General features: G+C 38.4%; 1 protein-coding gene across 2 annotated transcripts; it reads left to right on the plus strand.

Annotated features, from left to right (window-relative positions):
* Window positions 1–374: 374 nt before the first annotated feature.
* On the plus strand, window positions 375–19,680 carry LOC134576700 (uncharacterized). Of its 2 annotated transcripts, none has more exons than XM_063435409.1 (5): window positions 375–445; window positions 2,436–2,607; window positions 4,940–5,199; window positions 14,501–15,028; window positions 19,085–19,680. In XM_063435409.1, the coding sequence occupies exons 2-5, from the start codon at window positions 2,520–2,522 to the stop codon at window positions 19,607–19,609; spliced, it is 1,401 nt and encodes a 466-aa protein (XP_063291479.1). In that variant the 5' UTR covers window positions 375–445; window positions 2,436–2,519; the 3' UTR covers window positions 19,610–19,680. The 2 variants fall into 2 exon arrangements, with proteins under 2 accessions (XP_063291479.1, XP_063291480.1); XM_063435410.1 differs by having other exon boundaries at window positions 4,943–5,199.
* The last annotated feature ends 1,082 nt before the right edge of the window (window positions 19,681–20,762 follow it).

The raw sequence follows: 20,762 nt of genomic DNA on the forward strand, positions 1-20,762 counted from the left end.
CAGAGTGAGTGAGAGGGCAGTGAGGAAGCGTGAGACAGAGGCAGAGCAAGTGAGCGTGTGAGTACAAGACTGTGTAAAACAGTGATTGATTGAGTGTGTGGGCACAGAGTGCTTATGAGAAAATGATAGCGTGAATGAGATGATTACAGCAGCTCTCACTGATATGAGTTTCCGGTTTTGCTCTGTACCACGTGACCTCCGTGATCACATGGTTCCTGCAACATCACAGGTCCTTTGGGTGGATACGACATATTGCCATTTCCTTAACCATTCACATAGCCCCACGCTGCCCACACAATTAGGAGTTCCAGCCATGTTTAATATTGGCAAACGCTTACTAATAGGGCAGGTTCATGTCCGCCATGTTATATCCAGAACGAGGCTGTTGTGAACTTCCTGTTTCCTAGTACGATGCGCATCCAGTATCCTGTAATTTATATTAAATGTAAATAATATTTTTTAGCAAACTTATGTAAGTCATTTAACATGCCACACTTGGAGAGGTGTGAAAGCAGGCTCAATGACAATATAGGTAAAAACGTTTCGACACTTATGTCCGTCAGCAGTAATTGTCATTCCACTTGTCAGCATCCACAGGTATCTTGTGTCATATTCAGGTCCAGGCGGTTTATAGATATTTAGTTCAATCGCTTTTAGGTTCTTGACATCATGACAGCTATTATCTATTGTGACTGATTCATAAAGAAATGCAATGTATTAGCTGAATAAATTAAGTTGTCATCTGTTGTATTTACTTTACAGATTTATGGACAAGGGTCTAATGTTTGCTTCAAATAAATTTTGTCTAACCCCTTAAGGACAAATTATATGTTTTGATATTGCAAATTGTCTCCTAAATAGAATATTCTGTGCTATTACAATTTGACATGATTAAATATTTGCAACTCCTCACAAACCTTCCACAGTTAAAGGGTTACTCCAACCTTCATGACGACTTCTGCTTTTAGAAGTGGCCACGGAGCAAGGAATCTGCTCACGCTGCACATACAGATATGTCTGCAATTTGGTGCCTAGGGCTAGTTGCACCCACAGCATACATGACATGCTGAATGTCTCTTGCAAAGTTTATAGGACCACAACAGAGAGCGCCTGAGTGACAACCACTAAGCATGCCTTCCAATAGTCCTGCTTTCGGCCGGATAGTCCTGAACTCATGGTCCTGTGCCCTCGTTCTGCTTCAGTACGTACCCTGGAGTCCCACATCTGGGGACACCAGGGAACTGTGTCCGGGCTGCACAGTGCGAGTGCATCATTAGAACATTAGATGCCCTTGCACTGTGTAGCGGGCACTAGGAGTGTTTTGGCAGCTCCCGAACTACTCAATTAGGGCAGGTCTCTCCATTGACACACAATTGGGTCCAGCCAAACAGTTTGTGTCAATGGAGAGACCTGCCCTAATTGCGTAGTTCGTGACATGTGTCACATCACTGGCAACGCCTCCCTCATGGATTGCTCATTCTTCCCAATTAGAATCAATGAAATGTTTGGAGGTATGCACTAGAGGTGTCTTAGAGACAAATGTTTACACAATTTTTTCTCATAAAAGACAGTGTTTACTATTGTCAGACTGATGGGACACATTCTTTCCACTAGGATCACTTCATTAAGCTGTAGTGGTTCTGGTGCTTAGAGTTTCCCTTTAAATGAGTGCAGCATTTCGATTTGAGGTAGGATCTTTAACGGTTGGTTAATAATGATGGGATTGTTCCTTCATTGGTCCTGAAAGCGTTAAAGGGATATTCTAAGCACTATGACCCAGTGCCAGACCATTAGGGTAGGCAGCATCTTGCCACTTATAATGAGTGAATTGTTGGCACAAGGCACTTTGCCCTTATTGCTCTCTTTTCTTGTTAGGAGCTGTAAACCTTGACAGGACTCTAACTATCTCCCTTGGTAAGCATCTGCAGCAAGTGATCTGTTCCTGCCTGCTGTAGCAGATATAGAACCACTTCTTGCTTAAAGACCATGCAGTTCACCACTGAGAGGGGCTGGATATGATGTGACATCATATTCTCTCTATCTCTCAGACTGTACTGCTCCAGACTATAAGCTGAGCTGGACTTGTCTTCAGCCTGAGCATGGCACTGGAGAACAAAAAGGTGGAAAATGCTCCTCATCTTCTCCCTTCCAGAAAGCATTTCTAATCCCAGCCGCAATATACCATAACATTTTTCAAGCGTATACATCATGGGTTACTCAGTCACCAAGTGATAACCTAAGGAGTATTCTAGATGTAAATTCCACCACTAATAAAGACAATAATTCACATGAAATGAGCAGGAGATAACTGTGTCAACAAAATTATGTAAACTGGTCATATTGTCTAAAAAGAGACACCTAAAATATAGCTGTTAGGAACAGAAACCTGTTTCTCTAAATGTTTGTTCTTGAACATGTTTTGTTTCTCTGTACAGGACATTGAACCTATCAGTATTGCTGCTCTTGATTTAGGACAAGAACAAGAATCTCAGGAAGAAAAGAACGCCTCCAAAAGGAGGATGTCTAAAGTTTTGAAAAAGAGAAATGATAGAAGGCGCACTAAGAAAAAAGAATTGCGTTGCTCTCGACAAATTCAAGATGAAGTGGGTAAGATTAGAGAATATCATTTTTTTTGTTCTGTGGTTTGCATTAAAGTCGAATGGCATCTACCAGGCAGGCCATAAACATGGTGACTTCTGCTGCTCAGAAAGAATGCTCAATGTCAGGTATGATAAGAGAAAAATCTATGTATCTGGGAGGACATACCTCTTGCTGTCTCAGCACAGCATGTGTTTTGGCCCTCTTATCCCACCTATCTAAGAGAGGAGGTTGAATTTATTGCATTCCATACAGAAAACCTAAGCTCTGGCAAGCCATACATCTTTAAAGGGACACTCTAAGCACCAAAATAGTTTTGATGAAGTGGTTTTGGTGTATAGATGTAGCCTCACTGCTCAATTATCTGCCATTTTAGACATCTCCCTCTCCCCACTCCTTCAATAGACATCACATCTTCACATTAGGCAGTTTCTTTTTCTGTTTATCTTCCCATCTTTGCCTCTTTACATTTCACGTCCCCCTCCAGATTATACAACTCCCCTGACACATTACATACCCCCTCCTTACTACATTACACACCTTCTTCCTACCACATTACATTCCCAGGTATCTAAATTACAAGCCTGCCATCCACATTACACACTTGCCATCCACATTACACTCCCCCTTCACAATTAGGAAAACATACTGATGGTAGACGACTTTCCATGGAGATAGGGTATATGGGCTGCAGTGCGGGCTACTTTAGATTTGCAGTGCTTCCAGAGGCAAATCAAGGTCATGAGGTTTTATTTGTGCCTCCCAATCACCTCCTCCACAAAAAGTTTAGATTTCCATGCTATGCAAAGCCCATCTGCCTGCTTCTTACCTATACACTTACTGAGAGATGGTACCTGGGATGGGGATACACAATGACACATAAAAACAGTCCCTGGCACACAGACATTGACCCATACATACATTGCCCTAGTAACTGTGTGTAAAGAACCTCAATCTGGTTCTTATGACTCAGGTCAATGACCAGACCTGGGAGCAGAAAGAACAGGCAATCTCTTCACTTGCTGATAGTATGAGTAGCCAGGGGCACGCAAAAAGCGATGGGTAGGTGGGCGTAAAACAGAGATAGATGGAAGCCACTTTGGACTGCATCTATCACTGTATGAATATGTATTATGAGCTGCATCACAAATAGCCTTATCTATTGTAGATATGCCGGATGGTACCCCATCTGACCAGGTGACATCTGATGCCCCTGGCTCCCCTTTCATAAGACTTCTGACCGCTCAATACCCCTTTGCCTCTCTTTATGAATCTGAGTGTGACCAGGCTATATTGACATCGTATTCCGACTGAGCCCTGATTTGTAAGATAGTAAGCACAGTATCTTTATGAAAAGAACACACAGGAACAGAACTTTATCAACAATATTGTGGGTAGTCAAGGAGATCTAACGATCTCCCTAAGCTCCTCACAGCATCGCCCAGTGCCCCAGGTGAATGTCTTATTTACACTAGAAAATGGTAATGTTGGACCTGGAGGCATGATCTGTACACCAAAACTGCTTCAACAAGCTAAATTGTTTTAGTGCATATAGTGTCTCTTTAAACTGAATTTATCATAGGCTTATGACAAGGTACACTTCAGGGCAGAGAAAAATGTTACCCTTTTACACTGTTAGTCAAATTGCTAGGATACAAATAGAGAAAATAATGGACAATGCGTTACAAAATGGGTCAACTCTAGTCCATGTCAATTTCAAGCAAAACAGAAACACTGCAGATTGGTAAGGAGTGGCAGAAACCTAGACTTATGAAGCAAAACGTGCACATAGTACCTAACGTGTGTGCCTAGAGTGCCTGTTTAGAAATGGGTCTTTCTTCCCAGAAGTACTAGTTGGAACACATGATTATGAATCTTAGACACTGTCAGCCTATCACTGCCATCCAAATATGGATGAATTTGGTATTGTTATTGTGGAAGTGTAAATACTGCATTAGTAATGTGGCTAATAATGGGCCAAGCCAGGTGGATTCCAGCGTTTTGGAAAACTGCTAGAAAACAATTTGGCACAGAACCTTGGGATTCCACCCACAGTCTACTGGAAAAGTATCCACTAAAACAGACTATTGTGGTTGTGATACTTAAATCGCCCCTTCAATGTTAAAACCAGGCTACATTTAAAACATCCATGGTTCCCTTTGTGTGAGAAGTTCTATCTACAGCAGAGGGTGTGGAATTACTTGGGTAATAGGAAAGATTACCCAAGTAATTCCATGGCTACAGGGTAACTCTTCTCTCTCTTTGCCTTTGCATAAATAATCTTAGTCTTTGTGCATGCTAAACACATTTAAAGTGCTTTCTTTCTGTGCATATTCATTAGCAGAAGTTCAGTCCAGCATTGGAGACCTTGTATTGGCAGCTGAGTTAATGGAAAAAGTGAGTGAAGAAACACGCCGAGGTCTTGGAGAGATTAGTAAATGTATAACACATGACCATGGAGATTACTGTGTGCCGGATGACCCTACAGTTTTGAAACAAATGGTGAAGGAGTTAAAGAAAACCTCATACCATCAGAACCAGCTCCTCCTTTCACTGCATGAATCATTGGACGATAAAGAGAAGCAATGTCAAGAACTACAGGTAATTGAAAACCTGTTTCTTATAAATATTTTTTTGGCCTTTGCTATATTTTCTTCCAATGTGCAAGAAATAGGACAGTTATTGAAAAGTGATTTGTTTAGAATGGGCCAAATCGCTTTGAATGTGGTCCTGTCACTTGAAGGTCTGTGTATTTAATTGCAAAGCCATATCTAGGTAACATTCTATAAGTGGTAGCATCTGATTGTGGAATACAAAGGGTGATCTACTCTTCAAGGCAGTTGGATACTCCTCGGGTCACAAAAAAATATGCAAATATACAAATATGCAAAATATGCATTTTCACATCAGCTTTCAATAGTGACAACTAGTAAGAACAAGGCAACTAGATTTAATTAATCAGTATCATGGTAGTGCCACATCCAATAGAGAAAAGTACCCCTCTTTCTAATGTGCAGAATTTAAACAGCAGAGTAGAGAGTGGGTAAAATTGCAGCTTTGATTGTCAATATCCCGCGGGCGGCTGCAAGGGGAGGCTGCAGTCCGCTCGCGGCACTCACCCTCCAGCCATCCGCGGTCCGCTTCTCGCTGTACGCTCGGCGATCGGCATCCTCCCAGCCTCGGATGCCGCCCGCGTCTTCCTCTTCGTCCCCCAGCGGCAGCATGCATGACGCTGCACGCTGGGAGACCGCCCATTTTTGTAAACGCCGGGGTCAGCCACCTGGCCCGGCGTTAAAGGCACAGTGCCTCAATCACAGTGGGAAGTATAGATATCTCCCACGTGTGATTGTTAGTTCTGATTGGAAATTATCCAATCATAATTAATCATTGGGTTTAAATACTTACCTTTCCTGTCTCTCTCTGCCCTTTTGTGGTCTTTGCTTTCTAGTATTGCTGTTCTACTTGTGTTTCTCTCTGGTTACGTACTCTCTGGCTTGTTTATCCGACCTTGCGACTTTCTCCTACCCTTTGACATCGGTTTGTCTCTCGTTATTCTGTCTTCTGGTTCCCCTTACTCGGCTTGTCTCCTGACTATTCTTTGTGTGCTTAGCCCGGCCACTCTAAGGTCCGGTACTGCACCTTTTCTGTGTGTGTGTTAGCGTGTTAGGTTCCCAGAATCGTGACATTGATAATGCAACTATGACAATAAGCAATGCAATTGTAGTCTTCCTTTTTTAGCATTATATATTCTTATTATCATTGGTATTTATATAACGACAACATATTCTGTAGCGCTTTACAATATTATAAGAGGAGAAGATTTAACAATAAATTAGACTATTACAAATTTGTTACAGGAACAATAGGTTGATGAGGACCCTGCTCAAACGAGTTTACAGTCTAGAGGAAGTAGGTTATAAACACAATAGGACAGGATAAAGCAACCAAAGAAGGTAGTGAGGCAGAGCTGGAGCAGAATAAAGTGCTGCCCTCTAGTTGATAGCAAGGGACAGGTATGTGAGCTGGAGGTTTCTCTGGGAGGCCATAAGCTTTCCTGAAGAGATGGGTTTTGAGGTACTTTTTAAACGATTGGGGGAGAGTCGGATGGTGGTAGGCAGGTTATTCCAAAGGAAGTCCTACAAGCATGAGTTGGCCTTATGGGTGCGAGCAGCGGGCAGGAGAAAGTCAGTTTTGGGCAGAGCACAGAGACCGGGAAGGGCATACCTGTGAATCAGTGAAGAGATATAACAGGGGCTAGAGTTGTTCAGTGCTTTATAGGTATGGATTAGTACTTTGAAATTGACTCCTATAGGATACAGAAAGCCAATGTAAGGACTGATTATGGTGTGAGAGTAGAGACTGGAGGGGAATATCAGTCTGGTGGCAGCATTCATTACAGACTGTAGCGTGGCAGTTCAGCTTTTGGGAAGACCAATTAGGAGAGAATTACAATAGTCAATGTGAGAGATTACTAGAGCGTGCACAAACTCCTTAATAGCGTTTTGGGAAAGAAAGGGGCAGGCAATGTTTTTTAGGTGGAATCAACAGGATTTGCTAACAGACTTGATGTGAAGCTTACAGGTGAGGCCAGAATCAAATATAATACCAGGACAGAGCACTGGGAAGAATGGGCTGATGTGGGTACCATCAACTTGAAGGGAGAGAGAAAGAGGAGGATCAGTATTATGAGGTGGAAAGACAATCAGCTCAGTTTTGGAGAGATTTTGTTTCAGAAAGCAGGAGGACATCCAATCAGAAAAAGAAGAAAGGCAAGCAGTGATGGGTTGCAGGACGGTGGGGGAGAGGGCCGGGGAGGAGAGAGATATCTGGGTATCATCAGTGTACAGTTAGTAGTGGAATCTAAATGAGGTAATAAGTTTCCCAAGAGAGGCAGAGTAAAGAGAAAATAGAAGGGGGCCAAGAATAGAGCCTTGGGGGCTCCAACCGACACAGGACAAAGAGAGGAGGTATCATTAGAAATGGAGACACTGAATGAGCGTTGGGAGAGATGGCCACGAAAGGACAGTGTCATGGAGACCAAGTGATTTTAGAGTTTGGAGAAGGAGAACATGATCAACCATGGGAAAGGCAGCAGAGAGGTCAAGAAGAATTAGTATACAGTAGTGGCCTTTGGATTTAGCTGCAATTAGGCCAGTAGAGTGGAGGGGGCGGAAGCCAGACTGAAGAAGAAAGTTGGAATTAAGGAAGCAAGACAGACGGGTAGAGACAAGACTTTCCAGATGCTTTAGAGAAAAGGGAGCAGGGATATGCTATGATAGTAAGAAGGGGAGGACACTGTAAGAGATGGATTTTTTAAGATGGGTTCTACGGTATATAGGTTTAATTTACTTTACAAAGATGTAAATAATTTACATACCTGTTTGTATTAAGGAGACTGTTGCCATTATCCCATTACCTCCCATGGACTTATAGCACCAACCTGGGAGTCATGGGGAACCAGTAATGGTAAGTCTATTGATTATCAAAAAAACAACCAAAAGAGGAGAGATGAGAACTTTATGTCAGGTGACAGTGGAAGTTCCTTATACAGGATATGACCGGCATACAGGGTAAGGAAATAAAAATGCACCCTAAATCACATCCAATGCTCCTACATGACATAGGACAGGAAAGATCATGCTCCTCTAGGAGAGTCAATTTCAATTATATATTTTAACTGTCTTAGCTTCTTTATCCAAGAAGATATCTAACTGCCATTCGGAAATCAAAAAGGAAATTTTTCATAGTTTGTTGCAAAATTGGAAGTGCTTCAAACTGGGTGTTTATGCCTTCTTTTGGATCAACCGCATAAAGAAATGTGAGAAAAAATGAACTTGATGGACGCATGTCTGTCTTATTCATTTATTACTGGCATTCATAAAGCACCAACATATTCCGAAGCGCTGTACAATTAGGGTAGAACACTCAAAGAGTGATCACATGGCTGCAATAGCTGGCAGTGGGTAGTGGGCTGGTGGGTAGTGTAAAAAAAAAAATATTAAACATGTTTAACCCCTTAAGGACCGGACTGTTTTTGCGATGTTGTACATTTGCGACCAGGCATCTTTTTACACTTTTGTGGTGTTTGTGTTTAGCTATAATTTTCCGCTCTCTCATTTACTGTTCCCATACAAATTATATATTGGTTTTTTCAGGACAAAAGGGGCTTTCTTTACATACCATTATTTATATAATCTCATGTAATTTAATTTTAAAAAAATGAAAAAATATGATGAAAAACTGAAAAAAATACATGGTTTTTGACTTTTATGTAAAAATCTTTTACTCATCTACAAAAGCAAATGAAAAAAACTGCTAAATAGATTCAAAATTTTGTCCTGAGTTTAAAAATACCCAGTGTTTACATGCTTTTTGCTATTTTTTTTCATGTTATAGGGCTATAAGTACAAGTAGGATATTGCGGTTTCAAAACATACATTTTTAAAATGTATCAATAGTGACATTGTAACATATATGTCATAAATCGTTGAATAACACCCCACATGTACATATTTTTTTTAAAGTAGACAACCCAGGGTATTCAATATGGGGTGTGTCCAAACTTTTTTAGTAGCCACTTAGTCGCAAACACTGGCCAAAGTTAGCGTTCATATTTGTTTGTGTGTGAAAAAACAAAATTGAACGCAAATTTTGGCCAGTGTTTGTGACTAAGTGGTTACTAAAAAAGACTGGACATACCCCATTTGCAATACCTTGGGTTGTCTTCTTTTGCAAATGGTATGCCATCATGGGGGTAATTCTCATTCCTGGGCTACCATACGCTCTCAAAGGCAACGTAACCAACCTGGCCATTTTTAATGTAAAAATATTTGACCCATATATTTGACCCTGTAACTTTCAAAAACGCTATAAAACCTGTACATGGGGGGGGTACTGTTATACTCAGGAGACTTTGCTGAACACAAATATTAGTGTTTCAAAACTGGAAAATGTATCACAACAATTATATCATCAGTAAAAGTGCTGTTTGTGTGTGAAAAATGCAAAAAAAAGTAACTTTCACTGACAATATCATCGCTGTGATATATTTTACTGTTTTGAATCACTAATATTTGTGTTCAGCGAAGTCTCCCGAGTAAAACAGTACCCCCCATGTACAGGTTTTAGGGTGTCGTAGAACGTTGCAAGGTAAAATACAGTGATAGCAAATTAAATTCTCTGGACTTTCGGCCTGGGTTGGCAGGCAGGTCCCTTAAATTGCAATCAATAAAATAACTTAATTATGTAAAAATATTACATAAATACGCACATGGAATTTAAATATATATGCATATTTATATATTTGAAGTCTACGTGTATATTTATATAATTATTTATGCAATTTTGTATATGGACATATGAATAGTCCGTATTCTTTTTATTTATTTATTTATATATACATAGATATATATACAATTTCATTCTAAGTGTATTTTGATATAAATATATATATATTAATATCAAAATACAGTTAGAATAAAATTTCGTATAGATATATATTTTTTTTTTAAATTTTTATTATTATTTTTAATTTTTTTAATTTTAAATTACTTATTATTTGTATTTTATAATTATATATATAAATACAATATATATAGTTATTATATATATTATATATATATACGTGTGTAATTTAATTATAAGTGTATTTTTATATTAATATATGTACATATTAATATAAAAATACACTTAGTATGACATTATATATATATATATATGATATATAGACATATATTATATAGGTATAATATATGTCTATATATCATTTATATATATATACACATATATAATTATTATTTTTTTTATTAACTTTAACTTAATTTTTTCATGTCAGCACAGACAGTCCCCCTGCAGGCAGACACATGGACACCTATTGTGACCATGTGGTCGCCCTGTTGAGCGAACACATGGCCCCAGAGGTCCTAATCTGCCATGGGGAGACTGTCTGGGCTGCAGGCAGTCTCCTCACAACGGGACCAATGCCGATCGCCGCCGGGGGAACGACGGCGATCGGGTAAGTAAATCTTAAAGTTAGGACGGTTCAGGACCGTCAGCGGTCGGCAATGGAAAAATGCAGATGACGGTCCTGAACCGTCCTAAGTCCTTAAGGGGTTAAAATAAATTAAATGTGTGTGTGTGTATGTATGTATATGTGTATATATATATATATATATATATATATATATATATATATAATCTCTTACTAATATACGTTACATATATGTGTGTGTGTGTGTGTGTGTGTGTGTGTATATAGACACTCAACCCAAAACGAATAAATCAAAACAATATTACCCGGGTGCCTCCAGGCCAATAGATAAACAAAGTAAGACAGGAACACTCGCTTGGATTTTCCAATAATGTATTATAAAGTGTTTATCAACCTTAGATTAACGTTTTGACCCTTCAGGGGTCTTTATCAAGATAATCCAGTGTTTGTGACTAAAAAAGACATACCCCACTTGCAATACCCTGGGTTGTGTACTTTTGCAAATGGTATGCCATCATGGGGGTAATTATCATTCCTGGGCTACCACACAGTCTCAAAGGTAACATTACTAATCTGGCAAATTTTAATGTGAAAAAAATGAAAAATGGAATGTACTATATTTGACCATGTACCTTTCCAAAACACCGTAAAATCTGTTAATGGGGGATACTGTTGTACTTGTTAGATATTGCAGAATACAAATATGTGCACTTAATTGTAGTAAAAGTTAACAGTATTATGACATTTACTGCAAAAATGTCAGGCGGAACTAAAACATTTTTTAAAAAATCTTAATTTCTCACATTTTTTTATAATTTAATCATAATAAATTATGTTTCATATATGGATAGTTCATGAGAAATTAAAGCCCTGTTTCTCCTGAACAAAATGATATATAATAAGTGTGGGTACACTTAATATGAAAGAGGTGAATTACGGTTGAACAGACATATAGCGCACATTCCAGTTTTTGTTTACATTTTGTTTTGATCCCTTAAGACCGCAGGACGTACCATGCCGTCCTTAATTGGCCGGCTCTAAACGCCGCAGGACGGCATGGTACGTCCTGGGCGGTCTTACCCCCCACGTGGCCGGCGGCACATGGCCGCTGCAGATCGCGGTCGGGGGGCATGCCTGGCCCCCCAGGCAGCCCCCCTGTGCCTGGGGACCGCGGTCTGCAGCTTCCGATCGCAATGACAGGCTGTCACTGCGATCGGTATTTACCATGTGTCAGACGATTTTAAAATCGGCTGACACATGGAGCCGGACGCATTTTCACTCTGCAGATCGCGGTCGGGGGACATGCCTGGCCCCCCAGGCAGTCCCCCTGCGGTCAGTGACCGCAATCTGCAGAGTATGATCGCAGGGAGAGGCTGTCTCTGCGATCTGAATGCAGAGACAGCCTCTCCCTGCGATCTGATCGCAGTGACAGCCTGTCCCTGCGATCAGAGTTACTATGTGTCAGCCTATTGGCTGACCCATAGTAACTGCAGGCAGGATCCCCCTGCAGATCGTGGTGGGGGGCATGCCTGGCCACCCAGGCACTCCCCCTGTGGCCAATTACCGCGATCTGCAGGAGGTGATCACAGTGACAGGCATGTAAAATCACTGGCTGACACTGTCTCTGCCCCTCTCCTCCCCTCTTAACCCCTTAGAGTAAAAAAAAATAATAATTAAAGTTAAAAATAAAATATACTTAGATCATTTATATATATATATATATATATTATATATATGATCTAAGTATATATATATAGATGTAAAAAACAGATACAATTCGTATCTTGTAATACCTTTTTTATTGGACTAACAAAATTTTTTAGTGACAAGCTTTCGGGATAACCTCCCTTTCTCAAGTCTGAAGAAAGGGAGGTTATCCCGAAAGCTTGTCACTAAAAAATTTTGTTAGTCCAATAAAAAAGGTATTACAAGATACGAATTTTATCTGTTTTTTACATCTACATCACTGGACTAATACGGCTACAATTTCTACTTGAACACTATATATATATATATATAGACGCACACATTTACACATACACTAAGTGTATTTTAATATTTATATATATAATTATATATATATATTAATATCAAAATACACGTAGAAGGATATTGATTAAATATATACATAATTATAATTATATATATATATTATAATAAAAAAATATGTAAATACGTAAAAAAAATAATAATAATAATAATTAAAAATATATATGTGTGTAATTTCGTTCTAACTGTATTTTGATATTAATATATATATATATATATAGATATCAAAATACACGTAGAACGAAATAATATATATATGTATATACCTAAGTATATACGTATACATCACTATATGTATACCTATATATAAATAAAAATTATTGTAAAATTATATACATATATATACATATATATATATATATATATATATACCGTATATATATATATATATATATACACACGTGTATATATAATAATTTTACATATATATTTATGTAATAATTTTACATAATTAGGTCCTTTTATTAATTACAATTTGTAGGACCTGCCTAACAACCCAGGCCGAAAGTATAGGGAATTTAATTTGCTAGCACTATATTTAACCCTATAACTTTCCAAGACACTATAAAACCTGTACATGGGGGGTACTGTTTTTCTCGGGAGACATCGCTGAATACAAATATTTGTGTTTCAAAACCGTAAAATATATTACAACAATGATATCGTCAGGGAAAGTAAAATTTATTGCATTTTTCGCACACAAATGGCACTTACACTGACGATATTTTTGCTGTAATACTTTTTACTGTTTTGAAACACAAATATTTGTGTTCAGCAAAGTCTCCTGAGTATAACAGTACCCCTCATGTACAGGTTTTATGGTGTTTTCAAAAGTTACAGAGTCAAATATAAGGCTTGCGTTTCAGTTTTTTCACAATGAAATTCGCCAGATTGGTTACGTTGGCTTTGAGACCGTATAGTAGCCCAGAAATAAGAATTACCTCCATAATGGCATACCATTTGCAAAAGTAGACAACCCAAGGTATTGCAAATGGGGTATGTTCAGTCTTATTTAGTAGCCACTTAGTCACAAACACTGGCCAAAATTGGCTTTCAAATTAGTTTTTTGCATTTTTCACACACAAACAAATATTAACGTTAACTTTGGCTAGTGTTTGTGACCAAGTGGCTACTAAAAAAGACTGGACATACCCCATTTGCAATACCTTGGGTTGTCTACTTTTGCAAATGATATGCCATCATGGGGGTAATTTTCATTCCTGGGCTACCATACAGTCTCAAAGGCAACGTAACCAAACTGGCAAATTTCAATGTGAAAAAACAGAAAAGTGTAACATGCTATATTTGACCCTGTAACTTCCCAAAACACTATAAAACCTGTACATAGGGGGTACTGTTTTACACGTGAGACATCGCTGAATACAAATATGTGTATTTTATTGCAGTAAAAGCAAACAGTATTATGACATTCACAGTTAGAATGTCACATAGAACTAAGAAAATTTAAAAAAATCGTATTTTCTCTCATTTTTTTATATTGTATTCATATTACGTTATGTTCCATACCTAAAAATTTGATGTTAAATGAAAGCCCTGTTTCCCCTGAATAAAATGATATATAATAAGTGTGGGTGCATTAAATATGAAAGAGGTAAATGATTGTTGAACAGACATATAGTCAAAATCTGTGGTTTGTTTACATTTTTTTTGGTTCACAACTTGTACGTTTGGCTGCGGTCTTAAGGGGTTAAAGTAGGACTGTCCATTATTTATTTGTAGTATAAAACCTTGTTGGGAGAGTTTACACCCTCTTAATATTTGTGATTGGTTTAGTCTTGAAAATGTGAAACTAATGCCTTAGTACAATTCTATTAACCTTACTTTTGTGTTTCCAAAATAAAGGAGAAGCTGGAAAATGATCGGTGGATGTTGATAGCTAACATGGGCCAACAAATTTCTCAACTGGAATCAGAAATTAGGAATTTACACTGCGAAAAGGAAATATTGGAAAAGAAAAATAAAGATCTACAAGAACAATTGGCCAAAAGTTCTGGGACAGTTCTTTATTTAGGTCAGCAAGTAAAGGATCAGGAAAGCCAAAGAGAAGAAATCCGTTTCTGCATGAACAGCATAAAAAATGAAAACAAGTGGGTCCGTTTCTATACAGGTTTTGATGGTTATGAGCATCTCAACGATTTTCTTGGCTTTCTCACTGCTGACCCAAAACTATGTACTGGCAAAATTCGGAAAAGAACAGAGGTAGGACCTCAAAGTGCCCTGAACTTAGAGGATCAACTACTTTTGGTTCTTACTCGATTACGCCTTGGCTTATTGCTTCAAGATCTAGCCTTTCGATTCAGAGTGTCAGAATCCACAGTTTCTCGGTACTGGTTAAACTGGACAGAGCTTTTACATGCACGACTTACACAGGTAAGATCAATTGTAAACAATGATTAGGTCATTTGAGATTCCACTTTTTTTTTATTTTATTAATTTTTATTGCAGCATGTTTAAATAAAATTGACAAAAGTGCAAACCAAATGTACAAATGAGAATTCATATAAAAGCAAAAATAAAGGGTACCTACAGTGAAGGTAATTAACAATAAGATAATACACTGGGACCATTTGGTCTCATGAAGGCAAGAAGAATAGTAGGAAGTGGTGAAAGAAGCTAAGGGGTAGGAGGAAAAAAAGGTAAATAATAAAAGATTCAATAGTTTTACATCTATGAGCACACTTTGAAATAGAAAGTCCAAGTTTGTCTCAATCCATGAGTCCCAAATATTATAAAAATATGGTGAGGTGCCAAGGTCAGAGGTCAACAGTCATCTTTTCGTTGTTGACATTTTTTTAACTAGACCAATTGTAAAAGCAGAATCTGTGCCCTTCCAACTTTTCACGAATGTGAGTCTTGTCTCACTGGAGACTTTAATGTGGAGGGCGCCTCCCACCTCCACTACTTCAGCAGGCTGTAGTGGGCATGGTGCCAGAGGCACTCTGGCGACACCACAGTGTAAGTAGTCAAACTATTTTAGAAAAGCATTCACTTTTTATTCATCTTTTTCTGTACTGATTTCTCCGCCCAAAGAGAATATTTATCAGATTCTGTACTGATTTCTCTACCTGAAGAGATTATCTATCAGATTCTGTAAAGATTTTTAAATAATCTCTTCAGGAAGAAAATTCTGTACAGAAACTGATGACAGATAATTTCCCACCTTTAAGAACCGTTTCCTCCCTCAGGTTCCCAATATTGCACTGTGCAGGTGGAGTGATTTACAAAAGGTCAGATTATAACTTCATCTTGTTATTTAAAGGGATACTATAGGTGTGTGTGGGTTTGAAAGATGAGACTGACTTACCTTTCAGCCTTTGCCTCGCTATTCTGCCTACTTGGCTGATCTCATCATTCACTCCTTACTGCAATGTTTCAAATGGAAACAGCGGGAGGCTGGTGCGCATGCGCAGCAAAATGCTGTTCTGCACCAATGGAATGCTACTCTATGGATACATTGTAATTGTCACGAACGCACCCTACTCCAAGAGTTTGCGTGACTTAGTTGTGGTGGTGAAAGGGTTAAAGTTCACTATTTTGTCTACACTTAAACATAATAATAAAACTATTACTATTTTAACGCTGCCACCACCAAGACAATTTATAAATGGGGTGACTTGGTCCCCCAGGTAAATCAATAATAAAACCCACCAAATATTACTTAGCACAATATGTAAAGAATTGAAAAACTACTAATTAGTATCTTCAGGTAACGTGATTCTTAACCAGACAAATGCAGAACTTAATAAATTAATGTTTATTATGAGCAAAAATTAGTCACAGTGCATATAAAAATATATGATAAAAAAATGATTTACACCAACAACCGATAAAAACAAAAAGGATAAAATACAGAAGTCCTAATTACTCACTTAGGTTTTCAAAGTACAACTTCTGTCCAGGGGGTCTCTGGCAAGGAAAAGATGGTGACTCACTTAGAATTAGATTCTGACCCCTAAGCAAGTACATGAGCACCCTTCAGGATCATTAGAGATATACCCTGTGGATTACCACGCCTCACCCAGAGGTGGAGTTAAGGCGCATCTGTAGAGATACTAAGTGACCACCCTCTTGTGTCCAGACCCACATCAATCCAAATGAAAACATTTGGTTCTATCTTCTCTTATGTACCCACCACAGAAATAATAATTGCCTCTATGAATTTATTATTTTCCCATTCTATACATATGTTGCATGCCGGCCTTGCGATCCGATAGGATGGACACCACAATTTCTTCCCCTATGATCAAGTTAGGCCACTTATGTCTAGACTTGTTTAGAAGATGGTGCTTGCCACATTCCAAATATAACAAAGATGAGGCTTAATTATTATTCTGTGGGGTAAATATGAATGTTGTTGTCTTTCCTTTGGATATGATACTGGAACAAGGCTTGAACTATCACTTACAAGGTACATGCCAAATGGATGAAGAGACATTCAGACTGTTTCTAAGTGTAGAACCTCACACCTTGCAGAGACTTGATTACTTCACATCCATATGGTAAATTCCTTTTCACATTGCTATGCCATTCATACTACCCCTTCTGTCATCTGACCTCTGTGGGGATCCCAGCTTCAAAAGATGTAACCCCTGTTGACCTCGACAATACCATCTCTGCCATTTACTACACAAATTACATTAAAGGACAATATTCCATAGTGTAATAATAAATTATGCACCCTTGCCATGACAGTAATTTCTTATAAAAACTGTTTTACATTGCATAGTTAAAACTACATGGCCACGGCACCCAGACAACTGTATTGAGATGAAATGGTTTGGGTTCCTTTAGTGATCCTTTAAATCTCATATGCCGCCTGCTTGCCCAGTCTCTTAATTTATTATTATCCCTCTTCAGAAAAGTAAAATCCTGCTTACACTATGTTTTTTTTTTTTTTAATGCACATTGCAAAATTTATTAATTTAAGAGAAGTGGACACAGAACAAAACTCCACTTGAGGACTGGACAGTAAATGAATCAATGGTAAAGGCACCAAACTTCCTGATTATTTCAGTTTGTGCAGTAAAGCTCTGGACAATATCCCACCCGGCCAGATAAAGATGTGCATTACATCCTTCATGAATTCTAAATCTTGTTTAGGAACTTGATGCATTTTGCAAAGAGCAAGAATTTATAAATATATATTTTTAATACCCTACTGTGATGCCCCATATGTCCAGCGACTGTGGAATGGCAATTCTTAAAGGCTCCATGATCAATTGTAGATAAAAGAGGATGTCTGTCTAGTGTCATTGCTCATCTGGACAACAGATATAGCGTTAAAGGGCCTAAATTCCAGTTAGGAAAGAACAGTGGATTCTTAAATAGGAAAGTGCTTGCAATTGATATCTAACATCCACTTAAAAAGCATTCTTTGTATTGCCTTGTGGTTAATTTGCTCCTAAGAAGGCATGGGCCTGATAATAGATCTGTTGAAAGCCATGGTCTGAATACTGAAATGAGCATGTCCTGAACGAGCCCTCTAAATTCAGTTGAGTGTCCCCTCTTTCACACTTTATATAATTTCAGTTGTCAATCAAATAGCCGGTAGTGTGTTTTTCCTAATTGCTTTGTATCCAAGCATAAATCAGAGGCAATACTTATATTCATAGAGAAGCATTGGATTTCATGTAATCTGCCTACCAATGCTTCTCTACAAGAATCATTCTAATGGCCAAGAAATTATCAGTACTGATCTGTAAAGCAGGTGGAGTGTAGCTTCAGAGTGGTACTGTCTGCCTGCTGAATTATAGGTAAGTTATCCCTTTATATCTACACACACAAGTATGTGGGGGGAGGCTCAAATACACCTTTAATACCACTTCTCAAAATACGGTGGTATGTACATCATTCATGCTTTATGGTTAACATACTAATAAACTACTTGACTCCTTCCAGTGTACAACACCCATAATGCACCATTGACCATGCTGGTGATACGTCCCCCAGACAGGTCAATCTTTCATAATAACATGCACTTCCTTGCCAGTGCATCGGCATAGAGTGACATTTGTCACCCTGTTTATAGATTACTCTAGCAAATGTGATATGCTAACCACAGCAATATCACACCATGTGTTCAGTACTTGCAGTGACACCCCCTCTAGGAGGAATTCTGTGCCACAAAGTGATAGGTAAGCAACCATTTTTTTATTTTTAATTTCCAGGTTTTGTTCTATATAATACATTTCTAGCCATTCTACTAGCATCATATATAATTAATTTGCATGCACTTTTATTTAAATTTGTGTTTACCATGAGCGGTTCAGTTTTAGCATGAACTATCTACAAAGGATTATGTACTAGGTTGTAGTGATGCCAAGCTATCTAGTCATTATTTGAAGCTTCATGTAAACTCAGAAAATGTGCCAGTCTTATAAATTCACTAATCACCTAGTAATAGCAGTATGTTTCTCGTTTTCCCAGATTCCAATTCTGTACAGCTCGAGATACCTTGACCCTTTCGAACCAAAAAGAAATATACAACATCAAGGCCTGAACTGTACAATTCTGGAGTGCACAGATCTTTTTTTTGAAGTCCAAGCAAAGGATCGTGTTAAAGCAGCTTCTACACACCCATGCAGAAACCATTATTTACGACGTGGATATGCCATAGCCTCTGCCAATGGTTTCATTACTTTTTCATCTAGCTTACCTTTTGGAATAGCTACAAAGGTGATGGACGGCCAACCACAAGAAGAACTAGATGGTGGAATAAGTCCACCCTTGAAACTGCCACCATTCATGCAAAATGTTCCAATTGGCCTGACACAGGAGCAGCAGGATATGAGCAGGCAGGTCCTTAGTCTTTTAAGTCTTATTGACAAAGTTCTAAATTTCCGCTTTCTAAAGGGAATATACCCCCAGAGTATGGAAATGCAGGTTGATAGAGCTTGGGTAATTTGCTGCTACTTGGCTTGCCTTTTGCATGATCCAATGGGATTATTGTAAAGTACTCAGCCGTTGCATCGTAAGCAGTTGAAGGTTTAGTTTTTTTGTTACTCATTTAATTTATTTGTAAATATTACCAGTGAAGTTTATTTTAATCTTCACCATTTAACATGGTGCATGTTACCATTAAAGAAACCCTCCATGTTAAAATTAAACAATTTTTTATTTAAAATTAATTTTGAAAGAAATTTTACCTGCTTGTTTAAGACAATTGGTGTGAAGTGATCGTACATCAGAATCGCAGTCTTCCGCTGCTGCAGAGCCTCCTTAATGGACATTTGTTTCCATTCTGTACAGATTGGCAACTGAAATACTGGCCATCATTGGACTTTACCCGCTACTGGAAACTACTGCAGGGCCTGACAACTTTATTTAGAATCTAGGAGACAGCTAAAAAAGTTAGGTGCCTTTTTTTAAAGTTGAATTTTAAGTTTAAGTTGAATTTTCAACAAGAAAAATGCAGTTCTTAAGGGACACTAGACACCAGAACAACTTAATGTAGTTCTGGTATCTATAGCCTGTTCTTGCAGACCTTTCAATGTAAACACTGCCTTTTCAGAGTCCTTGGTCAGTGCACGTTCAGTATGGAAGCACTGAATGTTCCATATAGAGATGGGGTCCAGCGGGGCTGCTCTCTAATCCTACATGCGAGGGAGCAGTAATCTACCTGCAGCGATGCCGGGGCAACTTCATTTATCGGCTCCCAGCATCCCTATAAAAGCGCGAGAGCGCAGAGAAGAGCTGCAGGTAGCTTTAAGGGCTAACATCTCAAGCACCAGGGTGAAATTTCTAGTCGCCATGGCGACCTGGAATTTGTCATACCCTGAACTACTGCAATATAAAGCCAGTTTGTTCATTATAGCAGATGAATATTTAAATACACAAAATTTCCTGAACAAGGAAGATTAAAAAAGGTTCACTTTATTCCCGTGTTCTAGAAATTGATTCAAACAGCCAATAGATGCAGGAACCTGTCCCATATCTACAAAGAGTAGTGATATTGAGAGAGAAGACATCCATGAATACTACCCTTATGCCAATCGAGATACCACAATGTCATCTAAAGCAATTTGAAGTTTAAAAGGCTGCATTATATCTAAAATATATAAATAGTACCAGTAATCAGAACTGTGCTTAGAGAAGGATCAGCAAT

This window comes from Pelobates fuscus, chromosome 11 (genome assembly GCF_036172605.1).
Source record: "Pelobates fuscus isolate aPelFus1 chromosome 11, aPelFus1.pri, whole genome shotgun sequence".
NCBI classification, from domain to species: domain Eukaryota; kingdom Metazoa; phylum Chordata; class Amphibia; order Anura; family Pelobatidae; genus Pelobates; species Pelobates fuscus.